Source organism: Pithys albifrons, chromosome 3 (assembly GCF_047495875.1).
Source record: "Pithys albifrons albifrons isolate INPA30051 chromosome 3, PitAlb_v1, whole genome shotgun sequence".
In the NCBI taxonomy this organism is placed as follows: Eukaryota; Metazoa; Chordata; class Aves; order Passeriformes; family Thamnophilidae; genus Pithys; species Pithys albifrons.
The window spans coordinates 35,767,170-35,794,076 of NC_092460.1; the positions used below are offsets into that span (position 1 = coordinate 35,767,170).

Genomic DNA, 26,907 nt, shown 5'->3' on the forward strand with positions numbered 1-26,907 from the left:
GTTTCAGGCCATATGGCAGCAAACCTCTATCAAATTGTCAGGGGTTTGCTGTTTTCTTTCTCTTTTTTTTTTTCTTCTAGTTTTATGACTATATCTAACTAGGTTACAAGGGCTGACAATATCCTTAACCATCCTCATCATCCCTTGTTCAAAGCTCAGCAAATGCTTCACCTGTCATTTCAAATTAAATTCTTATTCATGGGTTTCTGTGAGTGGGTTGGAATTGCAGGGCAATCATTTGAAATCAACTCCACTCATCACATTAGCTTAATTTTCATGATCTTGGATGCTCTGGCTAAAGTCTGTAGTTTCACAGATGCAACCATGCCAGAAAGAATTACAGACAGCTCCCCAGTTCAACCAGCCCCCTCCAAAATCAGATTTTATTCAAAATAGTGAGTGAATTTATCACACACAAGTGAAGTATAATAAACTGAGAAGTTGTTTATATTTTTCTTAATGTAATACAAGGAAAGGTATGTCTGCATTTATTTGGTTAATTATCTTAATTATTAATTACATTCTCCAGAAACAGATACATGCAGACTATTTAACAAATTAGACACATTAACACTGAAATGTAAAACAAGAAAACAAATCTAATTTCAAAATATTAGTACAAAATCAATTCAGTGCTGATTAATTAGCCTGCATCAGAGGTGAATTCTTCCTTTTCAATTCCTATGTATTTAATTTGATGTGTAGTTTAAACACTTCCTAAATCACTGAGATATTAGGTAATAGAATTGCAACTGGCCATATAACAGTAAAGCAGTTAGGGAATTTGCCACATTACTATAAGAGACATGTTAACTTTGCAGCTAAACACATTGCATTTTAATTCACATAAAGCAGGCTTTAGCTTGTAAATTAATATTAATTCAGAGATCATTACTATGCAGAACAGCCTGATATCAGAGTCCAAGTATTCCTTCCATGAGTCCATTAGGCTTCTAAAATACTTTCAAAATTCAACTTGCTAATCACACACTTTAAATCTAAACAGAGACTTGTTCTGTCATTGTTGCAATTTTTTCCTGTGAGTTATTTTATTACATTTTAAATAAAATAAAGCCTGTTTTCTCCTGCTCTTGATATTCTGTTTTGTCTCTATGCAGTATTCTAACAAAGAATAGAAAATAGTAAGCAATCCTTGTACCATACTATCAAACAAAGAATTGAAAAGGCCTCTTTGCTATTCTGATGCCATCTCAGAGGGTGTCTTTACAGCAAGGTAGAACAACTCTGCTTATGATTCTCTGAACTTTCTTTTTAGGGCAAATTGGCTTAAGGAAACCCTCTTTGCCAAAAGCTGGTTCCTACCAAACCCATGTGTCTTATCTGTGTGAAATTTTGCAGTGCATTTTTGGCCTGGATTAGTTCTCTGACCCAGTTTATCCCATTGTGGTATCTGATTCCCCTTTCTGTTGGCATTTTTAAAGTTCATCCTGAGGACCAGTGGTGGAAGTTTCTCCTTGAACTCTCCCAGACCCCCAAACACCTTCTTTTCTCTATAGTCATGTTAAGATTAGCAATAGTGGAAGTTGGTAAGGTCATGTGTATTCTTTGCCAAGGTCCTCTTGCTCCCTGGTCATTACCACTTTGCCTGTGTCCAAAGCTGGCTCTGCCTTTGCAAAGATGACAAAAAGTCATCTCGGTAGCCCAAGCTGTTTAGAAAATTAGTGCCTGGTGGTCTATGGATAGAAAAACTGAAGTGAACAATACAAAGGACATCTAAAACACAGGTTAATCAGATGAAAACAGGAAAGTGTCATTATCTAGAGTAACATCGGCAGTCAATCTCACTATTGGTAACTTTTTTCAGAGAGAAAAAAGCTATTTTTCCCCACGATAATAATTGTGCACATTGGCGTCTGACCTGCTTCTCAGAAAAGTCCGTTAAATATCTAGGATTATTGAAAAGTAATGACTTTCCACTTTCCACTGCCGGACTGACTTTGAATTTCAGATTTGGCTGGCAGTCTTTCTACAGAGGAGTCAAATTACACTATCAGAAAACATAAACAGACTGCCTGGCTGCTTCTGTAAACAGACATGGATGAAGCTTGGCTAATGTTTTCACTAGTGACTAGTGATAGTGACTTGATTTTTAGGAAGCAGACAGTTCTTATGGGACTGGTATACTGAGGACTGGTGCTTAGATATTTTTTGGACACACCAGCCTTTCTTCACAGCACATACACTCATTATTACTGACTAGTTATTCAGATCTTAGTCTTAGTATATATAATTATTATTCATCTCAAGCTTCAGAATAATTTTCTGTATGATTCTTGATGGTATCCTACTTCTCATTTCCATCTAGGCCTGAAAATAACTTAGTGTATAATAAGCAAAATTTATTTTCATGCAATTCTGAAATGTTAATTAATGTTGTTTCATTTATATTCCACATTTCCATCCATGAATTTACCAGGCTCCATTTTAAAACAAGCTGGGTAGTATGCCCCAAAAAACTCTCAATAGAGTTTTCCAGAATATTACTGCCTTCAGCAACAGACCTTTTATAATTTTCAGTGACATTTATTCATGGACAGTTGTCATCCTTTTCATGTCCAGCAGTGATAAACCCTTCAGTTTAATGCCTTATTTCCCACTGTGATGGTATACAAGCAATAATCACACTTTTTATTGCTTGAGTTGTTAGGCTTTAAAAACCAGGTTTCCTTCCAGACTAAGTCTTATTCCATGGGCTAAGCACATCAGGTACTTTCCTGAAGTGCATCTTCCAGTCTAGTTTCCCTACTAGTCCTCCCAGGAGTCTCTTCTAGGACAGATGACATTCCTCTCCCCTGAGCTTGTGGCATCTGGAGTTTCTGCAACAGGATGAATGCCTCAAACAGCTTAAATTCAAGGAGTAAGTCTGCCTTCTGTTGCTTTGAGGCACATATACCACAATCTTCACAAACTATTTAAATGCCCCCAAAATAAAGTGCAGTGGTGTAGTTTTGTCTACACCCTTTCACATACCACCAACTTTCACTATGTTTTAGCTGCTTGGGAAATTTCTTGCTGAAATATCCACAGTCACCTGAGAAACAGGGATTGACTTCAGTTTGAGATTAGTGTCATGCTTTGAAAGGAGTTACTGTGAATTGCCCAGTCTGAAAACTGCTGGCTTTTCTGCCTTGGAGTGGATATGTTTGACCAGGGCAATAAGAGGTACCTAAGAAAAAACTCCATTAATAAATAAGCAAAGACTGCAGGCTCTCAATCAGGCTGCTGAAGATATGCAATGAGCTTCCCTGGTAATGTCAGATCCACCCTGCATCTCTTATTCATGGGTTTCTGTGAGTGGGTTAGATTGCACACTGCAATCAACTGAAATCAACTCCATTCTTTGCATTTGGCTACCTTTATGCCATTAAAAACAGTTTTAAATACACACCCCTTTGCAGGCACATTAAAAATGTCAGGCAGTGTGTCACACCATCCTGACATTTGAAGACATCTACAGAAAACAAGAGAGGAAATTTATATCCAGAGGTAAAATGGTTTTCCAGTTTCTGGTAAAACTACATTGTCAGGAGAAGAGGAAAGCAGGGAGGATAAAGGATAAAGCAGAGTTTCAAGGATCAAACTGAGTTCAGGGCAGATGCTGGAGAGACAACACTGTTTCGTTTGGCATGAGGTGCACAGACTGACAAGGAAACACAGAAACTCTTGTTTAACTCTCAATTGGTGCATTGTTTATCCACGATCAGAGGCTGTGACCTTCCAGAAGGTTGTAAGTTGTGAGGCTTAACACTGCCGCTCATCAGCCCCTAACAGGGAACTGACCCCCTGTGAGAAGAATACAGTGCACAAATGAGACCACAGATTGTGGAACATGTCTTAAAGCAAGAATGAGACTAAAGGAATTTAGTAAAACACAGAACATTTTATGATCCTGACAGGGGTCAGTACAGTACAGCCCAAACTCCGATAGCATTGTTCTGCTGGCTGAAAAGGTGATGGCCAGGAACAAATTAACTCTGTTCTGCCAGGAATATTTGTGACATCATTCATCATTTAATTTTGTTTTTAAACAACAGCAGGGGCAATGTCAGTATTATTGCTCAAACCAAACTCAGAAAATTGCTAAAAGCAACCTATTTCTACAGAACTACAGAGAAATACTGTTCTCCTGTTTCCACTAACAGAGGATTGGGATATTCAGTAGATACATTATATGACTGAATCTGAAAGATTACAATAACTACCTTGTACTTAGAACAAGAAATAACTTTCTGTTGGCAGCGTTTAACATTCCAATGACCACACTCCTTGTCTACAAAAGAACATTTTAAAAACAATGAAGTGGTTTTGGAAGTAATCATGGAGAAAAAGGAACTACAAATGGCGAGGGATTTGAGTGTTAGTAGAAGTTGTGCTAATAACCAGAGCTTTCAGTTTCCTTATGTTTCTAAGGACAGCTTGACAAATAGATACAGGAATAAGCTACAGAATGACCATGAGAAGCATGTTACTGGACTTTTTTTTACACTGATATTTTGTATAAGGAGATAACAATTAATTTTTCTGAAGGACATCAGTAAAGGTGCTGCAGATAACACAAAGCCCACAAAAATCTCAATATATTAAGATTCCTAGAAGCAGGTTGGAAAAATGTTTTTACTGAGGGGAAAATTCTGCATAGATCTGGTTATCAGGCCATCCCAAAATCTTTACTTTGAAAAGTGTCTGGACACAATTTCCAGAAGTTAAAATACTACTGGACATGAAGCCTGATGTTCTGCCCCTGTTTAAACCTGTAGAAATATTAATACTTTCTTTCATTTAACACAAAATTATGTTCAAATGAATAGAAATTAGAATAAAAGGGGAAAAAAGCTCCAAGAGAAATAGAATCCATGGAAATACATGAGCTAATGCAAAGGGATTTTCTTCTTGCAAATGAGCATATATAGCACAAGCATATCCAAAGAATATTAATGAATAAAATATGCACTCTAGCAATATCTGACTTTTCTATGTGATATAGTGATCTCTGAACACATCTTAGCAGAAAATGCAGTTTCAAACAAGAACAGAGCCCACAGCACTGCACAGGTCTGAACTATTTTGTTGGTGTGCAGGAATTGAGGGGAATTTTCACTCTGAAAGCCTTCATATTCTTAAGATCATCCCTAACAAGAAATCTAATGGGAAGAAGGACATGCTGGCCTCCAAGTCCTAGCTATAGTCTCACTGAGCTGAATAGGATTTCCTACCCCTAATATACACCTCTACCAGGCAGAAAAACACACCAACTCTTCTTATTTCCAAAACAGTGTTTGGCCACATCTCCTTCCTAACGCCAGCTGTTAATTCACAGGTTCTGGCTGAGAAACAATGGAGATGAATTCTCATCCTGAAGTCCCTCACCTCCTTCACCCTAACCCTCGAAATACCCACAACCACCTTGCCCAACTCCAATAAAGGGCATGGAGATACAGCTCTTTCTGGACCAAATCTTCATCCTTTGTCTCTCAGCAAAGCAAGGCTGCAGTGATGTCAACAGTAACCATTATGTTACTGAACTGAAGAGCAATACTGCTCCTTTTCACCTCCAGAAGGGCAGAAACTCTGAGCTTTGCATGACAGTAATGTAATTTTCACTCTGAACACTCAGATTTCCCTATTTGTTATGTATATACTAACCTCCTTTCACTAACTAAATGAACTGAGTTTTTTACCCATGAGAGACAGACACAACCAACCCAAACTATTTGACAGAATCAAGACTTTTAATTAGAAACTGCCTATTTTCTATTTGAAGTGGAAATATAAGTCTGTAATTCGGCAACATGTAAAATTTTAAAGGAAAGGATAAGGTAGGAGTTGATGGTAAATGTGAAGCTGTAAATTTTAAATTTGAAAATATAACAATCTTGCTAAGGGGCAAGAGTCAAAGCATACGAAAAAAACAAGTGTTAAAGGAGAAGGAATTCAGTGCTATGTTGTGTGCAAAGTAATGGAATAACAGTTTTGTTTGAGAATGTCCTCTCTTTTTTTTTTTTCCAGAGAAAGTAATTCTTAAAGTCTCTATGTCTCTGTTCCAGCTTTCTCTAAACTTGCTGCCTCAGTTTCCTCAGATTTTGGCAGATTTTAAAAAAGCATGGGAAGGAGACATATAAACAGCATAATTCAAACTGCCCAAACCCTTCATATGGGCCCCTGTAATAGTAAAGAGACTGGTTCAGTGGCTCCAGTTGAATCTTTCATCTCATTTATCCATTGCCTTGTCCCCTCTGTACTGAAGGATGGAGAGATTGCTCTTGTCTCAAGGCACTTTGCACCCTGCAGAGAACTGTGATGCCTTAAGGGAATGTCCTTTGGGGCTTGGAGTTTTCAAGGGGCCCTTCACTCAGTGTTCACTGCTGTGAACTGGGTATGTGTCCTGCACTTGCAGCAGAGGAGGCACCAGAGGTTGCTTTGCACATGTACGGGTTGTCCAGGGAGTGTAAATTCATAGGCTGTCCTTGGAAAATGATGGTGCTACTCAAGACAGTCTCTGACAGGGAGATTTTTTTCTCATACTTTGCCTAGAATGGAAATCCAGACAATCTCCACTGATATCATCTACAGCATCATCACATCGACAGTTGGAATGACATGCAATGCAGAGGTCTGACCTGAAAGATCAGGACTGAGGGCTTTATGTACATCATCTGAAGCTCATCAATAATCCCTGTTATTAGCACAAACAAGTGAAAGGTTTCTTTATTCTAACACAAATCAAGCTTAAAATGTATCTATATTCATATCTATATTTCTGTGATTGATCTGCTACATATTTAAAAGAAAGAACAAATACTATTTTGCAGATGGAGAACCTGGGTAGCAGAGGGAAAGGGCCTTGCCTGATGCAACAGAGAAGGTCAAAAGAAGAAGAGGGAAGGGAGTAAAATGTAGAAATTGAAGGCTCTCTCTCAGTCTATTAACAAGTTGAACCTCTTTATGCAGCCCAAATCCATTTGCATGTAGCTGCTGCATTTAAAAGCAGAGAGAAAAATTTGACTTGATGTAAACCAGGATGGTTTTTTAACCATGAAAAGCCTAAGAAATCTCCAGGCACTCAGTGATTTGTTGCAAGGGTACAGAAATGCACAGCTGTTTCTTCCAGAAATCTGAGAAACTGGTTATGACATGCATAAGAAATGGATTTTTAAAAGTAAACATGTGAAGACCAGTTATCCTTTTATGTAGTTTACCTGATTACAATCTCTTAACACAACAGAAAAACTACTTCAAGCCTGAAGAAGATAAGGTTTCCAGATTATATCCTGGTTTTACCTTGTAAAGTAGCTTGTAGCCTGGAGATCTGAGTCCTGAGGACGAAGGTTGTCATACACATATTTCAGATCCTGGATGCTGTTTAGCTCAGGCAATCCTGCATGCAACATCTTAAAGTAAAAAAAATATTAGATTAGTAGTCCACTGTTTTGTTGAAAAGAAATTTAAATTAAATGGGGCTAAGAAAAGAAAGGTTTTATGTCAAAAGATCTTCTTGTAAAAGAAAAAGTTTCGAGGATCTGAGAAGTGATTTTGATGCTAGAGCAATGCCTGGAATAGTAAAGTGAATATATTGCATTGTAAACCTTTACACTGAGGGAGCAGAGGAGGCATGGGTCAGAATCAATGATCCATTTCAGGTATTTATTTTCTCTTTGGATACCTAACCTCAAAGTGTTCTTTGCTAAAATTCCTTTATAGCCTTCTAATGGTGATAAAGGAAGGTGACCAAATTCAGCCACCTGAACAGTAGTAACCACATTTCTGTTATGCTCACAGTGCTGTCCGAATCCTAATTCAATTTAGTGTACATCCTCTTCTCATTTGTAACCCCTCATTCCACCATCTCTGCTCTGGACTCCTGCTGAAAACAGATGATGGATTCACTCCCTTTACAGTCAATGGAGGAGAAAACTTCTTTAGACTTGGATTCATTGCAGAAGCCCTGATGTGGGCAGTGAGAACTGTCCTCTGGAGCTGGTATCATTCTCCATCGATAATAAACAGAACTGTTTGTGCTGGTTTAAAGGTACACTGAGAGGAGAAATGAACCCAACACAAAAGAGATTGTAAGTCAGAGTTACAATTTAATAAAAATATTACAATGAATGCAATGATATAAGGAGAATATTGTTTTAACCCACAAAACCCAGAAGTATAACCCAGTACCCTGAGGCACAAACAGAATGGTGATGTTAGCCACTGTGCTAAGCCCCACAGGGTTTCCTTGAGTCCAAAGTAAAAGAAAGGGAAAAACCTGTTAGTGCAGATGATGGTTGCAGTCTGCTCAAGAGTAGTGGTCACAGTCCTGTCTAGGTTCTGTTCCTCCTCTGAATCTGGTGAGTGGTACCAGAAGTCTCCAAGCCCCAATATTATATACTCTCTTGTTCAGGTGGGAATGCCCAATCCCCGCCCCAGGGTGGGGAGTTCCACAATGAGTGATCTATCTCTGAGTCATGGGGTACTTTTGGAATCATTGATGGTTCATTAGCAGATACGCTCCCTCAGGCTGGGCGTTAAAATGCTAAGGACTTCCCAGAGGGGAGTTATCACAGCTTCTATCTCATAGGCTTCTTTAACACCCAGCTTACATCCTGAAGATTTGGGTGTGCCCTGGGCAGCTGCTGCAAATGGTCTGTTGTTAACAGTTCATGAGAAATGGCTAAAGGGTATAGAATACACAGTTTTGGTCACACCCACAAAGTGATAAACTGGTCCCAGCTGCTGAACCAGGACACTGTCCTAGTTAACTGACCAAATTACATTCAAAAGACAAATAATGAAAATATTCCCCAGCAAAGTAACAATAGGAGCAAGGTAGACAAGCTGATGTGTCCAATTGCCCATACATCTTTCTCCACACATTTTAAAATGTCAACAACAACAAAACATTTTACTTCAAAAACTACTGATTTTCTCAACAATCACAGCAAGCTGAGAGTGATGCTTTTTGGGGTAATGGAAAAAACCATCAGTTCTTCACATTGCTCAGAAGGAAGTATATCCGAATTTGCAGACACTGCACATTTTCTTTTTGATATTATGAGGAAAATCTTGCTGTGTATCAATCCCAGTCTATACTATCACTTGACAGTCAGATTTCTGTTTTCACAGAGTTTTGGTTAGCAAGGAAGAGAGAGGCAGAAAGCTCCATGAGGTGAATTTGGGTTGACAACAGGAGTAGTAACAATATTCACACAGTGCTATTTCTCAATATATATTCAACCAATTCATAGAAGACAATAACATCTTCTGTGCCCTTTAAAGGAAAAAAAAAATTAAGCTTCTTGCCCTTCAGTAGAAAAGAGTATGGATGTTACCATATAGGAACATAATTTTAACAATCTGTAATGCGACAGAAAATTAGGAGTTTTTTAGGTTCTGTGCACTGTCAAAGGTAAAAACACATTTGCTGAAGTGTAAAAAAGAAAAGCCTTTATCTGGGCAGTACCTACACAGTACTTCACTGGCTGCAAGGGGGTCCTAGAGGCTTATTATACTTCTTCATCCCTTTTTCTCCACACAGTGTATTTTTCACATTTCTAGTCCCCTCATGGAGCAGGCTTCTCAATGCTGTGGCTGGTGATACTAAATGGTAATTAGACAAGACATGGAACAACTGTTTGGAAAACAACTACAGGTCTCATAGGGGAACTCAAATGTCACTTAGATGCCTAAGTTCAAGTGCCTGCATTGCTGCCTTCGTTTGCCCACACATCTGGTTTGACCTACCAGCCTTGGTTACCCCAGGCCTGACTCACTGAGTGGAGCTGCCAACACTTGCCTCGGGCCTGGATTCAGAGCTAGCGTGTGATATTCAGCCTACCATACCATGGAAGAGGAAGAGTCCTGGCATTTTCATTGGTTAAACCTCCAAAATGGGGGTGTTTCCAATGGTGTCCCTGAGTTTAGAAGGGTGAAATGACTTCTATGAAGACACAAGTTTCTCCAGTTTTAGATCTGCTTTATATAGGTGCAGTCTCCTCTTTTACACTATTAAGCTGACCTGTTTCTTGTCACACTGAATCAATCAATTGCTTTCTAGTGTCACGTCTAAGTCCCTTTGAATAATTTGCTATCTGAAAAATCTTTACAACAGTAATGGAGCTTGCATGTCTTTAAACTAATCAAAAGGTGTTTTGTGTCCTGTAATTATCCTCTTTATAATAGTTCACATCAAATCTTTAATGAGAGCAAAGCTGATGAACTACAGGTGTTTATGCAGCTGAACTCTGCCAGCAGACTCTTTGGTCTCCAGCAGATGTTTTTGCTTTTGAAAGCAATGGAAACTTCATGGGTTATTTCTTACTCCCAGTAGCAAATGTCAGTATAGCTTTAGAAACATGTTGCTTACCACCAAGAAATAGCATTAATTCCCAAACTAGGCCAAAACCCCCTCAAATTTGTTCATCATCATATTTGCTAGAAACCACTAATTGTTGCTGATGATCCAGGGCACAGTTTACTACTTCTGTGAAGTACTCTACTTTTTAGAAATAGTCTTACTGTTCATTTTTTTAACCATGTTTTATAAACAGCATCTCATGTGGGAGGAGAATGAAAGATTGATGATGCAGATTTCCAAACTGAGAGAAATCTTAGACTGTCATTGTTACAAATAAGCAGGGGTTAGTTCATCTTATCCCTTCATGATAACATCTGAAATTCTGGGAATGGAAATGAATTCAAAGTGGAACTTCACAGTCTATTTATTTTTTCTAGAAATGACCCATGGAACTAAAACATTTTGGTATTTACAATTTCTGACCAACATCCCATTTCAAGTGCAGAACCAGACTCACCCTTGGAAACATCACTGGCAAAAACCAGGCATTTGCAACCATATCTTGTTTGTTTAATTCCTTCTGATATGAAGTGCTCATCAATGGGGTGCAAGTGGGCTGCCAGTTATTTTTTAATTATGAAATGCAGTGCAATTGACTGAACTGCAGCCCACTGGCAAACATTAAAACGTATCTGGATGCTGACTTTTAGCTGAGCACTATTACCTCTGCAGATCAACAGAAACAAAAGATGCAGCATGTCCTGAATATAGACAAACCTGAGCTATATCCAGGCAGAGATAGCTAGTTATTTCAGAGCTCCTGCTGGGAACATTTTCCTAACATGGTCTCTCTATTATCCCAGAGTAATCTAACATCATTATCTCTGCTGTTTGCAGAAAAAAAGGACTGCACTGGGGACAAGGAGATGGGCAGAAGCTGTAGCTATATTTGCAGCAAGCAGTTTTAGACAACCAGTTCAGAAAAGCAGGGATTACTGCTATGGATGAGAGAGTAGGAGTGTTTTCCTCCTGTGTTTTCCAGAGGCTCTTTTACTTGTACAGTATCTCCTACAACTGCACTCTGCATGGCTTTCAGTGCAAAATTGTGCTTTTATGATGGAAATGCAGTTTTGTTGCACCATTGTGACTATTTAGCAGCAAGATTAAGAGATCTGGAGCAATCCTTCCTGCTCCACACTGGGAAATCACTCCTGGTATCACTACATGGGAAGAAGTAGATGGAAGAGGCCAGATGAGAGATTCTTGCCATTTCTCCCTCCCCCACTGAATAAGTTGGAGATGATAAAGTAGTGTTTATAGAGCAACTTTTTGGCTGTACCCCAGTCTCAGCATGAGTTCTGTTTATAAGGTCATGTAGATTTTTCCATGCACAAACCAGTCCCCTACATCATGAGACCCTGGACATATGTTTTGGATTAATATCATAGCCAAGCATCTTAGCAAATATTAGTTAATTTAATATTCTCATTGTATCTGTGACAGGGCCAATCATTAACCTTTCACACACAAGTAGATAGAGGCATAAAGCAGTTATGGAATCTGCCACACCACATGAATCAGTAGGAATACTCAAAGACAAAAACTATTGGTCTTAAAATCCCATACAAAAGACTTTTTAAACCTATGTACATATGGGCAGTGCTCTTTCTTTCCTGTGTCTGCCATCCACAGAAGGCACTGTAGAAATGATTCTATGATTGTACAAATGTTCAAAAAACCATTCTAACAGAACCACTGTAGCTGCAGTGCTGCTATGTACTGTCAAATCACCCACTCTGTGAAATATTTAGCTTATGTTGTCTTGTAACTAACAACAGGAGTGGAAAATGAATTCTTGAAGACCTATAAAAAGGGCTAAGTGAAATTCCTGAATATGAAACTTTTACCCAGCTTCTTTTGGAGTTTTCTGCTATTTTATAAAAAAAAATGCATTAAAAAACACACATAAAAAACAGTTAAAAAAATCAGAAATTAGTATTGAAACTGGATAGTTTCTCTGGACAGGAAGTACAGCACAAACATTTCCAGCAGTGCAGCTGATACCTCTTCAAATCACTGTGCTACTGGAGGCAGCAAAGAACTGGTAAAACAGAAGAAAACACCAGAGAAAAATTATTTTTGATTTCATCCTCAAGCTTCTTACCATCTCCAGTAGGTTCAAGAGTAACTGACTGTGTTTCCTGACTATGTTATAAGCTCGGCAACAAAGCTCCACAAACTCTTGAAAACGCTGTGGGTTCTTTCCACCTTCTGTGATGAAATACTCCATCTCTGATGTGAAGATGAAGGGAGCTCGGTCCCTTGAAAAGAGAACAATTATATGAGAAATTTCACCGAAAACAGCTAATCATGCAAGACAGTTAGTAACTCATTAGTCACATTTGTTTTTTCCAGTATTGCCTTCCTCATTATTTCACCTCTTCCTTCCTCAGTGTGGAAATCTCTATTGGTCTGCCTGGTGTCACTGACTAACTGGGGCTGAGACAGGTTTTAGAGCAAGAGCTTCCTAGCGAGAAATTGAACAGCTGATCAACTGTTTTCTTCTGTCTTTTCTTTGCTTTTCTTTTTAAACTCTCCTTGCTTTAATTTCTTGACTCTAGCCTGGAAGTGAATCTCGAAATGAATTCTCTCTTGGTATTGAAATATTTAAAAGTTGCTCTTAAAAATGTTGGGTTATAAATATCAACTCCCTACTAGGCAAGAAGGAAAAACTACACCTCCACAATCCAACAAGCACAGAAAACCAACAAGGTACAATACTATCATTAAATATACACCATTCTGAAGAGATGTTTCTGACTCAAGCTAAAAAAGAATGGAAATACATCAACCTGGTTTCTGTACATTTACTTTGTATTCACCCCAGAGTAAATAAGGTGCAGAATCTGACAACATGGCTTGCCTTTTTTCTTATCACTAGCACAGTTTGTAGCTATGGCATGGTATTGCAAAAGAAAACAGATTAGCCAGAGTTCTCCTAACAATTCTATCATTCCACAGTTTCAGAAAGGCCTGATAAACTGCATCCTCACACAGAAAAAACTGCTGCAGTGATTTACTCATCACAACTGTGAACACAGAGGCACGTAAACAGATTAGAGGGCTCTGTTCCAAGGCAATATACAATGTATGCTAACCCTTAATTCAAAATGAACTTGAATAAACTAAATATTCTTGGGAAGTTTTAATGCAGAAGAAAATTTAAGGGTGACTCTTTCTTGGTAAAACCTCAGACATGGGCTGAGTCTGAATCCATTTTGCTTCCTGATGAATTCATAAATGAGACAGGTTAGTTTTCCTCAGAATTTTCCTTATTTTCCCATAAAAATGCCAGCCTTTTATTATTGTAGAAAGTATAAACAAGTTGTCTTGAGATTCTAGGCTACAGCTGCAAGTTTTAGTCACAAGAAATGCTTGTGGACTTCCCACACTTATGTTTGGAAATTCATCCTGGTTTACATGGCAGCTAAGTTTGAGTCCAGACCTCCCATGGTTCTCATTTACCTCAAAGCAGTCCAGGCCATTAAGGTGGGTTTTTTCTTTGTTGTTTTTTTTTTTTGTTTGTTTACTTTTGTGGGTGTTTTTTTTTTTGGTTTGGTTGCGTGGGGGTTTTTTGCTTTGTTTTAAATATATTATTCAAGTACTATGCATGATGGAGGTCCACAATAGAATTTGTTTTCTTCCAAATTTTTCTGTATGGTCCAAGACAGGAGTTCAAAGTGTGAGGGCTATATTACAATATGAATGTTACATTCTTATTGTGTAGTTTCATGCTGTAGCTCTCAGAGAATTACAAACCTGTGTCTATTACTGATTTCCAAGTGTGAGATTTTCCCAGATCCTTCTCTCACTCACTCATTCATCTTTTAGCTAATCTTTTGTTTATCAGTGGTATTTAAAACAGACATTAAGTATTAAATAAAATGATATAATTAGAGTCGCAGAAGTCAATTTGTTGAAGCCCATAGGAAAGACAGATAGACCCAGAAAACTATCAACATTAACATCTTGACTTATCTGTGGACAGAATTCCAATCTAAATTCTAATTTGAAAGCATTTTAGCATCTCAAGAGTGTCTAAAACTCAAATTTGCTCTTAGGCTAAAGTATTTCAAAGCCAAAACTATGGCTGAAAATACTATGCATTTTTTCAAAATTCATATTTGATTTCTGATGTCCAACTGCATCACTAAGGAAATGCAGCCCTCACACTATGGAACAATCATACTGTGGAAATGCAGCCCTTTATGAGCTAGGCCAAGTCTCCCATGTTGAGCTACTTGAGCTGAAAATAGATACTGCAATCAGAAATTACTTTACTGGAAGAAATATGGTGTTTAACATTGTTGGGTTGGGCTGTGGGCCAACTTCCATATAATGTAATCACTGCAACATTAGTCAATTCTCTTCTCTTGTTGCTAAAGTGTGCCTTTGAACATATAACTGATATTTCAGTATTTACATTTTATGTGTAGATTAATTTGACTTGTAAAATGATGTAAAGGAGTTTCACAAGGTTCTTAAATTTCTCAGTATCATTTATGACTGTCTTCTAAGGTGGTAGGCCTGTCCTCCCTTGTAAACCTGCAAAATATGATGTAGAAATTTGACTTCCTTGGTTTTTCTTAAGGTCTTGTGATATGAGAGCCTCTCCCATGAGGTAGCCCCTACAATCAGTCAGATGCTGAAGCTTCAGCTCTGCATGCATCTAAATAAACTAGTTGTTCATAAAGGGAACACTTTGCAATGTAAATAAAAATGCCCAAAACACGTAAAACTGACTTAGAATATGGGAGGCAAGATCCGCTAGAAGAAACATCACAGTGATTTCTCTCAATAGTATTAAACCCCAAAGTTTTAGTGGGAGAAGACACTTACTGTAGAGTACATAAAGGATTCTGAAAAAACAATTGACAGGCTGAATGTCTGTGTATAGATATAAAATATTCCTTGCTGCTTTCATAAACTCCTTTGGAAAATAAAAACATAGAAGGGGATAGTCTAAAAATTGCTCCAGCAAAATTACAAAGAGCCAAGTCCAGTCACTGCCCATCATGCATGGGAAAATTTACATCAGCAAACAATAGACATTGGTTTAGCCTTCATAAGAAAAAGAGCACTACATGCCTTGATGTTGACAATGTACCACACACCCCTGCACCCTCTGTAGACCAAAATGAACCTCAACGGGGTGCACAGTGTCTATTTCTATATTCAAACCAGTACATCTCTAACTGGCAGCCTTCTTTGTGGCACACAGCCAAGATTGTATTACATGATGGCATTTATTCAGAAGATAAGCAATGCATCCAAAGGCCTGGTAATAATAATACTCATTTGGACTCAAACCTATTTCATAGCTTGCTCACATAAGTTATCTACAAAATATAAACATTAGATACCTCTTACCCTAGAACTTACCCTCAAGATCACAGTAATACATTTGCATAGGATGTTCAGTGACCAATGACTGTGCAATGGACAATGGGACAAAAGCCCCTTGGCCTAAAATCCATATTGATTACAAATGGATGCCTGCATCAAATTAAAGAAATAACTGGCATCAGATTAACAAAACTGCTATGATAAAGTGTATGTATGTATGGCCACACTTCGTGAATGAAGATTTGGCAAGGGCTCTCCCCATGTGGGTGAGCCCTTCAAGCCTGCGCAGTGGATTTTTTAGATGAGGCCCAGCATGCGCAGAACTGGCCCCACCGTTTAAGTCCTAAGGTCCATCTGCCACAGCCGAGTGAGCTTGGACGGTGACAGTGAAGTCCTTGGGACTGTCACAGCATCCGGTACTAACTGGGGCTGACCTTGCTCAGCATCTGAGATGTGACAGGATCTGATGGCAGGGAGGCATTGAACTGGCAGGGGACGGTCCCCACTGAGACTCGAAGTCACGATCTTGGGATTTGGAGTCCAGAGTGTTCTCCTTTATGCCATGGGACCATCCCATGATAAAGTATTCTCAGGTAAAAGCCTTTTACTGTATCTCTGTAAACCAAAAGCCTTTTTTCTTTTCTTTTCTTTACGGTGTGCTAAAGAAATGACTTCTACTATGTAATTGTAATGTCAGGTACCATTTTTTCTAGAGAAGAAAAGCCTCATTGAGGGAACTAGTGTGGCTTGAGACAGACCAAAGATGTACAGCAAATAAACCTCTCAAAATCATTAAACGTACCTTAACATGGCTCAACTTCTCTTCTCTTTCCTTCTTTCCTTTCTTTTTATTTTTCCTCCCTCACTAAAACCCTAGATGAGATTAATGAACCCTTTGGTTTTATAGTAGAAATCAGTCAAAAAGACAATACTCCTGTTTATGACAGAGTCTGATTGCAGTTCTGGACTTTAAAGACATACTTTACTATTGCTGTGACAAAAGAGTTTACTCAAGCCATTCAGTGAGAAACAAGCCTGGTTTTATTGTGGTTTTGGTTTTTTTCCTCCTCATGTACTGCTTTTAAAGATTTAAGATTTTCATGGGAATGTGTTTTGCAGTTCCTCTGGAGATTACAAATGTTTGGATGATATGTCATGAGAGGGAAGGAAGAAAGGAAACCTCAAGGAAATGAAGAGATCATCATGCAAAAATAAACTTGGTCTGGGGTGATGGGAACATTTACTGGGACTTAACTGTAGGCTTGAAATACGCTGCAGTCCTAGAAAACCAGCAAGATCATCAGGATTTGTTATGAAACATTAGGTGTACATTGATTAACAAAGTTTGTAAGATCAACAATGGTTTTAGTTTTTCCTACCGTGAATCTCACAGGACAGAACATTAAAGAACAATACACTGACTTCCTTTTATATCAAGCAGAAAAAGCAGATGAGATAATCAACAACAAATGACCTTTACTCTGATCCAATCTAAACTTCCCAATGGTATACTTCTGGAAAAGTGCAAGTCACACACATTAATAGGAGATCAAAACAGTTGCAGTCCAAGTTGTCATATGGACAGTGCGTGAGAAACCAGAGAGAACTCTGTGCAACTTAAAAACCAGCTGCTGAGCAGCACACGCCCCCATGTATTGCCTGACTGCTTTAAAACCATTTTGGCTGAGTCAAGAGTGACTGATAGTATTCAGCATGACTGTGTGCAATTTAGATGTGTCTAATAAAATAGGAAAAGCTTTTAGGAAGTGCTTGACTGCTGACATCCTTTGCAGGAAAAGCCAAAAGCTTATTGAAGAACGTACTCACACAAAATAAATGAACATGAGTGCTTATTTCTCTAAGCCAAGTGAAAATATTTAGTCATAGTAATCATATATATTTGTAGAAACAGAAAGCATTGATATTCCTTTTTTATGTTGAATAATGAAACAGGGAACAACTGTACAACACAATTTGTCTTCAGCAAACACATAAAGATTCATAAAGAAATATGCCTGGACCACAGTAGATACTCAATTTTTCTTCTTACCAGGACAAGATCAACTAGAAACATGCTTCTGAGATACTTATTTTGTCTATTCTCATAGATTTCTTCTCAAATCTCTCTATCAAATTTCTATTCTAGTATGTTCCTCACAGAGCTTTTTTCTTTAATGCTGAATCTAATCCTTGCCGTGCTTTCATCCTATTAATTCTTGTTCTTTCCTAAGGGAACATGAAGATCCTGTCTTCTTTACAGCGGCCTCTAATGTATTTGCAGACTGTTACTGTGTCTTTCCTCAATCTTCTGTAGACAATCGTTTCAGCCTTTTCTCACAAGCTTGTTTTTCAGATGCCTGATAATTTTAACTGCTTTTCTCTGGACTCCCTGTAATTTCTCTGGACTCCTTATGCTCATCTATCTAGAAGTAAGATGTTAAAATATTCCAGCTGAAGTTTTCCCAGTGTTATGTAAAGTAAAAGCATTACGTCACATTTCAGGCTTTCCAATTCAGTATTTTATCAACTCATATTCTACTTGACTGTAGTATAACTCTCAGACCCCTTTCTAAAAAACTACTAATCCAAACTTACGTCCCAGTAAAACCTTTTACAATAAACTTCTACTAAAATATGAACAGACACACTCTCTATCTCATCATACTGGTTACAAATCAAAATACCAAAAGATGCTAAATAGAGGGAGGCTCTACTTATTATTGAAAGATGTTCTACTTAGTGCTTAATAGTTCATACCCTGCCAGAACAAGAAAGATGTTGCTAAACTGAAGTAACTCAACAAAGGGCCACCAAGATGCTGGTGGCAGTTGCCTGTGAGGAAAAGGTAAGAAAGGTGGGCTTGTTAACCCAGGAGCAATAGCTCTCTCTTTGCAGTGCTGGGAAGACAGTTTTACACCTCTCATTGGGAAGGGCAAGATCATCCTATCTTCACAAAACCTTCACAACAGCTCTCCCAACATAAAAAGGAAAAAAAGAAAAATGTAACTCACTCTGTGGGACCTGATTCTCTTTCATATCAGTAAAGCTTACTTTGAAAGATCAGAATTGAGACCAGTGCAGATTATTTGTTTCATCATTTTCAGAGCCTAGGGTTATAACCAATCCACACTCCTACCGTTGTCTGACTCTGTGGCTCTTAAATCTGCAATAATACTGTCAGACAAAACAGGGAGGTGTTTACCACCAAAATAGACCCTGTTACAGCATCAACTAAACAATTCTCACTTCTGCTTATGCAAGTGTATTTTAATTGCATTTTAACTGCAAATATATTTGACCAGTGAAACAGACTCACAAATAACTTGTAAAGTGTTATTATTGCAGAGATGAAAAGCTGCTTTTGACTTCATGGTATTGGTGAAAAAATGCTACAGCTTGAGTCACAAACTTCACAGACCCAAATCAAATAATTAATTTTAAACAGCACAACTGAGAATGTTTCTGAGTGAAGCATTCATTTTTCTGAGGAAGATCCAAGACCACAAATTTGCACAGATCCCCTTTTCCTATGTTGTTCATCTTGAAAAACTGTCATAGTAAGCAGACTGTTATTTCTAAGGCCAAATTAAATCACTGTTGTTTTTTTTTTTTTTAAGTGATACTGTGGATTTTTAAAGGTTATGCACTCAAAATGTAATTCAATATAAATGACTGGCAAGCATATGAGCTTTGGTGATATGTAGATAATTTTTGGAATCTCATCACACATACCTGTCCCTTAAGAATGCTTAACACATATGGAGACTTTAATAGAACTACAGCTCCTCTTCAAATAAAAGGCAAAACCTGCAAACAATGGAGTCATTACCTCTATTTCCTCATTTTCAATTGTCAGGACTGAAATTGCCATTTTTTTACCTTCACCTCTAACAAACCTTCACCTATGTAATGACCACAGAAACAGTCACTTGACTGAAATCTGCTTCTTCCACTTCAGTCTTATTTCAAATTCACTTCAAAGTATCCCAGTGGTGAGATGATATTACTCTCCCTTATACACAGCTGAGTAAAATTTTAGGCCTTTACTAAAATCAGAGGCCAGTTTTCTTCTTGACCAACAGCTGACTTAACTAGAGCCCACACTCTAGCCCTGTATTTTAAACTTATTTTCCGATGACTTTAATGTCAAGCAGATGAGATAAAAACTCTGCTCTGATCTCAGGGAGATGGTTTGTAAACTCCCCTCTTCCTAAAGCTGTTCTGAAAACTCACATTACTAGACTCCTAGTGGTAAAGAGCTTATGAATTTACTGAACCTGGGGAAAGGTAGCTTTAAATGAATTCTGCTACTCCCACTCTCTTGAGGTAGAACTTCAGTTTCTAGATGCCTTGGAGCAACTAAGAAAAAGGTAATTACATTCATGCCCTTCTTAACCATTTCTCAACCTCCTGTCCCTCCCAATCTACCAGCCAACCAAACACATAAGGAGCAAGGGAGCATTGATAGGCTGCAGGTGGAAATATTGGCAAAAACCTCTTTGATGGGATTATTTGAAAGAGCTGAGGTAAACTCACTGACTATGAGTTTTACTGCTCCCAGTACCCCACCCTTGCATCTCAGCAACCTGCTAGCTATCTGTAGTTGTAGAATCACCTGATGTGCAGTCAGAAGGCATAGATCTTATGAAGGACATGGAAAATGAAGTGTGGAGATGAGACTGCACTCCGAGCAATAGACAACACCAACAAAACACACTGACAATAGCTTGTGCCTAGAAGCTGTCTACCACCAAACCCCCCTCAGGGGTCTGGGACTTGCACTGATGGACTTGCAACCTGCAGCAGTGGGCTCCTTCTTTCCTGATTGGATGGAGACATGTCCTGCACTTTTCAAGTACATGCAGGTGATAAAAAGGTGATCATATTAGGACTTTTAAGGCATATCAACTCTTCCTTTCTCAAAGTGTAGATACCATATAGTCAATATTGCAGATACAATATAGTCCAAAAATGCAGATACAACCTTTTTTCTCCATGTCCATATGCAAACTTTTCTATTTCAAAAAGAAATATCTGAAAAGAATACCTTTTTTTTCTTAAATAAAAACTTTCCATGAGACATTAACACTCATTTTAGGTTATTAACACTAAAAATGAAATGTGTTACTTTTAAAATAAAAAGAGGTACTTCTACATTTCTATATGCTCAGACTTTCTTAAGTACTTTTCAGTGTAAGAAAACACAGACTTAGGAAGAAAGTGTGGGAAATATAATTTTCCCATATTTTTGAAACTTCCTTAATAACTGGAATTTCCCAGTGGAATAGTTAGGCTGCCTTTAGTAATTAACTTTGTAGAAGAAAACCAGCTTAACAGATTTACTGGGAAAACCACGCCAAGACCCAGGATTAGTTTGGCAAAGAGACAAGAGGGTCTCTGTGATTTTGATCAGGGAAAAGAAAAGGCAGTGAGTGCTGGCTATAAATCAGGATGACTGAATATCTAAAGAATAGAATGGACAATGAATTTAGTGTTCCATGAGCTGGACTACTTTTTATCCTGCCACCAAATTTCACACCACACATCATTGATTGAAAAATACAGATGACAGTGATGGAAGTGACTGGTAGGGAGAAGGAGGAGACTGCTGAAGTTTGGATTAGTTCAGTTAGCACAGGATTTAAATAAATCTCTTACTGCTTAATTTACCAAAGAAGAACTGTTCAAAAGAAACTGGTCAGAACTGAAAAGAAGAAAATAAAAGAGAAGACACCATTGCAGGTACAACCATAAACCAGACACCTTCTTCCAAACCATTTGATGACTGACCTAGTCTCATATGATTACCTGGATACTATGGCAACTACTTAAGTTGGAATGGGTCTAAGGTGATTGCCACAGGATACTCCATAGATGAAGAATAAGAGTGATATAAAATTAAATAATAAACATTTCTTCATATAGTTTGAATTGTACCTGCAGAATTGCCTGCTTTAGGGGAATATAGAGTCAAAAGTGAAGGCTGGATGAGAGAATGAAAGAAGCATTTTATTACCACTAACAAAATGTGTCATCCAGTATGATAAAAAAAAAAAGAGAGAGAGAGATATAATAAAATCTCATGGTTCAGTAGGAAAGTTCCCTGTGGAATTTGGGAATAATTCTTCTGCCATGCTCTGTTATTATGCTATTGGTTAGATACATCATATGTCTCCCTTCAACACTTCTGAAATACTAGCTCCTAGATGCAAGGAAAGACAAGTTATTAGTAATATTTAAAGTATTTGCTGCACTGCAAAGGCAGATCAAAGTAGAAAGGCAGCAAGTTCCTGATTCCTCTTCCATCTGAAATCAGGAAAAATTGACTTGTGACTTGGAATCAAAACTGAGCAGATTTATTGGATATCATTTAAAGATGAGGGTAGGAATCAGAAAAGTTACCTAATCCCTTATTGGAGTGTTATACAATCAGGAATGCAAAAGTGAGCATGATTGCATTAATCGTATCAGCTTCAAAAGGTTCTCTGAAGACTCTTACTGGATTTGATAGAAAGAATTGCAGCCCTTTCCTGACAGCGTGTGAGTCTCCGAGCTGCCAAAGTGCTCCTTGCACTTCAGAAGAAACTCTCCATATGCAGAACACTGCAGGGAACCTATCCTCATAAAGTTTTATGAGGAATTAGGTTTTTTTAATGGCAAAAAGCATTCCCTGACAACAGAAAATGGACAGCTGTGGCAAGCAGCTTCCTCAATTCTGTAGGGAATGACTGTTTTAAACAGTTCAGAGCGGGATTCCTTTTCTTTAAGCCTTCATTCACTTGCATATATTTCATTCTACACCAAAAAACCCAAGGTTTTTTGTGTAATGTCTGTAAAGAACAGCTGCATGTATAGGAATTTGCATTAGAAGCTTTTGATTATTTAAAGCCATCTACAGAACATTCTAAGTATATGTAGGACATCAACGGTACAAATCCCCAAGGGCCAGGACTAATAATTCTACAGGTTTGACAGCATTGTGCTGCTAGTTTTCCAATATGATTTTAGGGGTATGATGTTCTGGTAGTGCAAAGAACTCAAATAAAAAATCTAATAAGAACTCAAATAAAAGTATAATATAAGAGCTGTTAAAGAAACCAGAGGCTAAGCTTATTTCAGGCCTTTCCTTGTGGGAATGAGTAGATACAAACAGCACTGAGAGATTCAGATTTTGAGAGAACCTGAAAATTATGAGATATAAAATGTGATATTCCTGTGTTCCTGTGTTTAAAAGAGTATATTATATTTCATGAAGGTGCATATAGCTCATAAGAACTATAGTCATTAATACTGTATCTGCTCAGTTGCATGTAGGCTTGAGGAAAACAATGGTTATCCCATGGTGTTCACAACCTGCTGTTATGTGGGGGACCTAGTTTTCCTGAGGAATCATGAGGGAAGTCCATGAATGGAGGTCCTAAATGTATGTTTTTATTCTATAGTTTAAAAGCAATACACTTCATTGATAAACAGTTAAAAGAGGCTGCTGTTTATGGAAGTGTGTTTTAAGTTGCTTTCACAGACCTAATAAGAAGGTGGGTAACTGAGCTGTAACACAGTAAAGTTAGTATCTATTTTTATTATTGCTATTACATGATTTCTGTTTAAATTTAGTTGTTGTTTCCCCTCCTACATTTGCTTCCCCCTGTTGCTCATTCAACTAGGTAATTCATTGCTCATGTAAAATTAATACTCAAGGAAATTCCTGTTGGGTTCTAAAAGGAGTTTCTCTGGAGAGAAGGATCCAGCACTTGAGGAGTGTGCATAACTATCTGTTTTTATTACTCTTGTCTGCTTTATTCTTTCCACAGCAAATAAGTAGGATTAAGGGAGCATATCCTGAATGATGGATGATAATTCTGAGCACTGCAACTAAATCTTTTGACTGCATGGCTTACAAGTACTTATTATCCTCATCAGCTTCCCTCATATCAATACTCCCACGTTGTTATACCTAACACACTGAGACAGTCTACAGCAGTCAAAGGCCAGCTTAAAAAAAAACCAACAAAACAAAACAAAACAAAAAAGAAAACAAACCAATTAGCTCAAACTTAATTCTGATACTTGTTCTGAAAATTGGAAATTATTAAGAAACATGGAGGAAAGACGTACACACACTACTCATCTCGTCACTATTAGGGATCATTCATCCATTCTTTGCTTTCCTATAACAGCTTCTTTGTGTTTTAGACATACTGGCATTATAATATCCTATCTATTATTATTCCATTCCAATTAATTTCTTCATAGTGTCTTCACATTAGGTGCTTGGATACATGATTACACTATTTTATTTATCTTTGCTGTGGGATAGTTAGCACAGACAGATACAAAGGTAAATCAGGTATTTGCAAAACAACTTCTGTTGGATGTAGAACTTCAAAAGACCATGAAAAAGTGTGAAAATTTACCCACAGAGTCATTCTCTATGTGTATTTGGAAAATTTGGTTTCTTCTCTGAATATAGGGAACAGGTTGTCAACTAGATAGATTTATCATTTTGGACCCATTAAAGGAACACTCTTCTGTTAGGAAAAAGAAGGTGGACACAAGAATTCTGGCATAGGCCAGTCTACTATTCTGGTCACTGAACTGCGTAATTCTTTGACCAAAAAGGATTTAGATTTTCTTTTACACTGAAAGGGGATCTCCAACAGATTTTAACTCTTTTTCCAGTAATTTCTGTATTTTTTAGAGATTTTAATAAACAACAAAAATATGTTGTTTTGGAAAATTCAGCAAGAAAAAGAAGTACGATCTCATTTGAATTATTTTTAGTGGAAGTTGATAAGGCTCTGAAATTTCAGAACATTGCTTTAAAGTTTACCATGTGAGTTACAACAGATACTAACCTTCTTATTCTGCCAAACATCTGTGCGTGACCTAAAAATCTTCCAAAATCTATGTGGAACATGTGTCCGGTTTTTGTCAGCATTATGTTGTCACTGTGTTGATCACAGACTCCCAGGATGAAGGTAACAACACACCAGCCAGCGCAGGAATAAAAGAAATTCCTTATTGCCTAGTCAGTAAAAGGAAAGCACTTACATGAAATACACAGATCTGTGTTGGTTTGTGATGCTAATAAAAAAAACCACCACCAACAAGAAGTAATTCCACAAATGCTTTGCTTGTTGCCAAAATTTTAACAGAGAGGTGTTTGTAAGAATGTACTCAAATAAGTCATAAACACTATGCAAGAACAACTCTATGCATAAGGTTTTCACCTTGTGTTTTACAGATTCTGGGAAGTCTGTGGAAAACTTTAAGGTGAAAGGTGCATAAGAAAAGCAAGCTTCTTGGCAGGAAGCTGACATTTTCTGTTCAATGTTCTGCATGCATATTATAAAAGCAATTGTTACAAAATCAGATGAAACTCTGCAAATTTAACTGTTTACTTCATAAACATAGCAGGTTATTTTATACCCACCGTCATGTGCTGTATCTATATGAATCTTTTTCTCTCCAGAACTCAGTTGCCTTCTAATTAATCAAGTCTCACAATATTCCAACCCAAAACCCTGAACCCTATTTGACAGAAATTAACTGAAATAAAGAAAGGCTATGTAGTTTGCTGCTCACAGCATCTGTGAACCTGAACAGACTATGGGATCAAGCCTAGTGGCATGCAGAGGCCCAAAACCCAGCCTGGCAGTGGTATTTCATATCACTTATCTCTCTGATGCTCTTTTCCATGGTGAAAATTAGCACTTTCATGTTGGTCTGCTCCATGTAGCCAGACTGGCTTGCTCAGCTCTATCTCATTAATATCTTTTCAATATCACATTGTGGCACCACACTTTACCAAAAGGGTGCCCAGGGCAGATACAGGAAAATGTACATAATATGTACCTGCTCACCAGACTCTCACAGGTGGATTCCAAGTTTTCTGCTAATTTCAGTGGGAAGTGTTAACAACTGTGACTTCTTCCAGTAGAAGAAGCTACTCAACCTCTTTCATAATACACATTCAGTGCTCTCTTTCAGTGGAGAGTGACTCCTGATGCAAATCATGATCACTTTTTTACTCCAAAGTATAAGGAATAGCTTTTGTCTTTTTTTAATCCTACCTACTACAGTTTAAGAACTGAAAATGCAATTCAAATATATTAATTTCCCATGAATATTAATCACAATGTATATACAACATAATATAGAGCCCTAAACCATCCTAATCTGGATCTTTATGTTTTTGGACAAAACTTGACCATTTATTTAGGCATACAGGAATTCCCTGCAGATTAAGAATGACACCTGCAATGGCTGGTAGGGATGACAGCACTGTGCAAGACTTAGGCCACAGCACAAGAGCTGGCTGAATTTTTTTGTCTAACTGTGCTACTTACTCCCTTTGATGACCTTGGATAAAATACTTGAGCTTTCTGTGATTTTGTTCACCCAAGTGTAAAATGAAGATACTAAAGCTTGTTCTGCATCAGTTTTGTGAGCACTTTGGATACAGTACTGTATGAGTAAAAAATTATTAAGGAATAAAAGAAGAAAAATGTTCATTCAGTAGATAGTACAAAGTGAATGCATAGTAGCAATTTTATGCATACTCTATGCAATTAGATCTGACTGCATTTTATGTGCTTCAAAAATTGAAAGAAAATGGGTAGAAATTGGGTTTAGAATATGTCCCATTAATGGCACTTTTTGTAAACAGCAGCAGCAGCAAGAAATTGAGTTTTCAATCAATAATTAATAGTATTTCACTTTTGTTTTGCAATGTTGCCTGCATTTCTACCATAACACTGTAAACATACAACCTTGGAAAAAATATTCCGCAGAGATTGTTCCTGTTGAACTGAATCAAAGGATACAGTAGGAATTCAAGTGCTCTTAGTCAAAATGTGGATAAACAAATCTTATGAAATAATTACAAAAATAGCAACGTTTATCAAATGCATTTATACTCTACATGTACTAACAAATTGCTATAAAAACACTTCATTTTCAGAGGGGTAAACACTCAAAGCAGTCCTTTAAATTTAAAATTTTGGCTACTAATTTACCTTTGGCAGAGAAAAATGCTCTAAAAATCATCCCAGCGTCAGAAACATTAAAAGATTTTTCATGGGCTTCAGAACTTGCTCAGCCAACAAGGAATTAATAGAGTTAAAACCTTTGCTTATATAAATAGCATTTCCAATTTTTTGGCTGATGCATAACATCTAGTTTCATAAAATCAGATG

General features: G+C 37.6%; 1 protein-coding gene across 1 annotated transcript in view; it reads right to left on the bottom strand.

Moving 5' to 3' along the window:
• PIK3C2G (phosphatidylinositol-4-phosphate 3-kinase catalytic subunit type 2 gamma) overlaps positions 1–26,907 on the bottom strand; it is a 209,587-nt gene that overhangs the window by 47,942 nt on the left and 134,738 nt on the right. The window contains exons 24-26 of the mRNA XM_071551366.1: positions 24,565–24,734; positions 12,468–12,624; positions 7,300–7,409 (exon numbers count right to left, since the gene is read on the bottom strand). Coding sequence (XP_071407467.1) covers positions 7,300–7,409; positions 12,468–12,624; positions 24,565–24,734 — 437 coding nt within the window. The remainder of the gene's footprint in view (positions 1–7,299; positions 7,410–12,467; positions 12,625–24,564; positions 24,735–26,907) is intronic.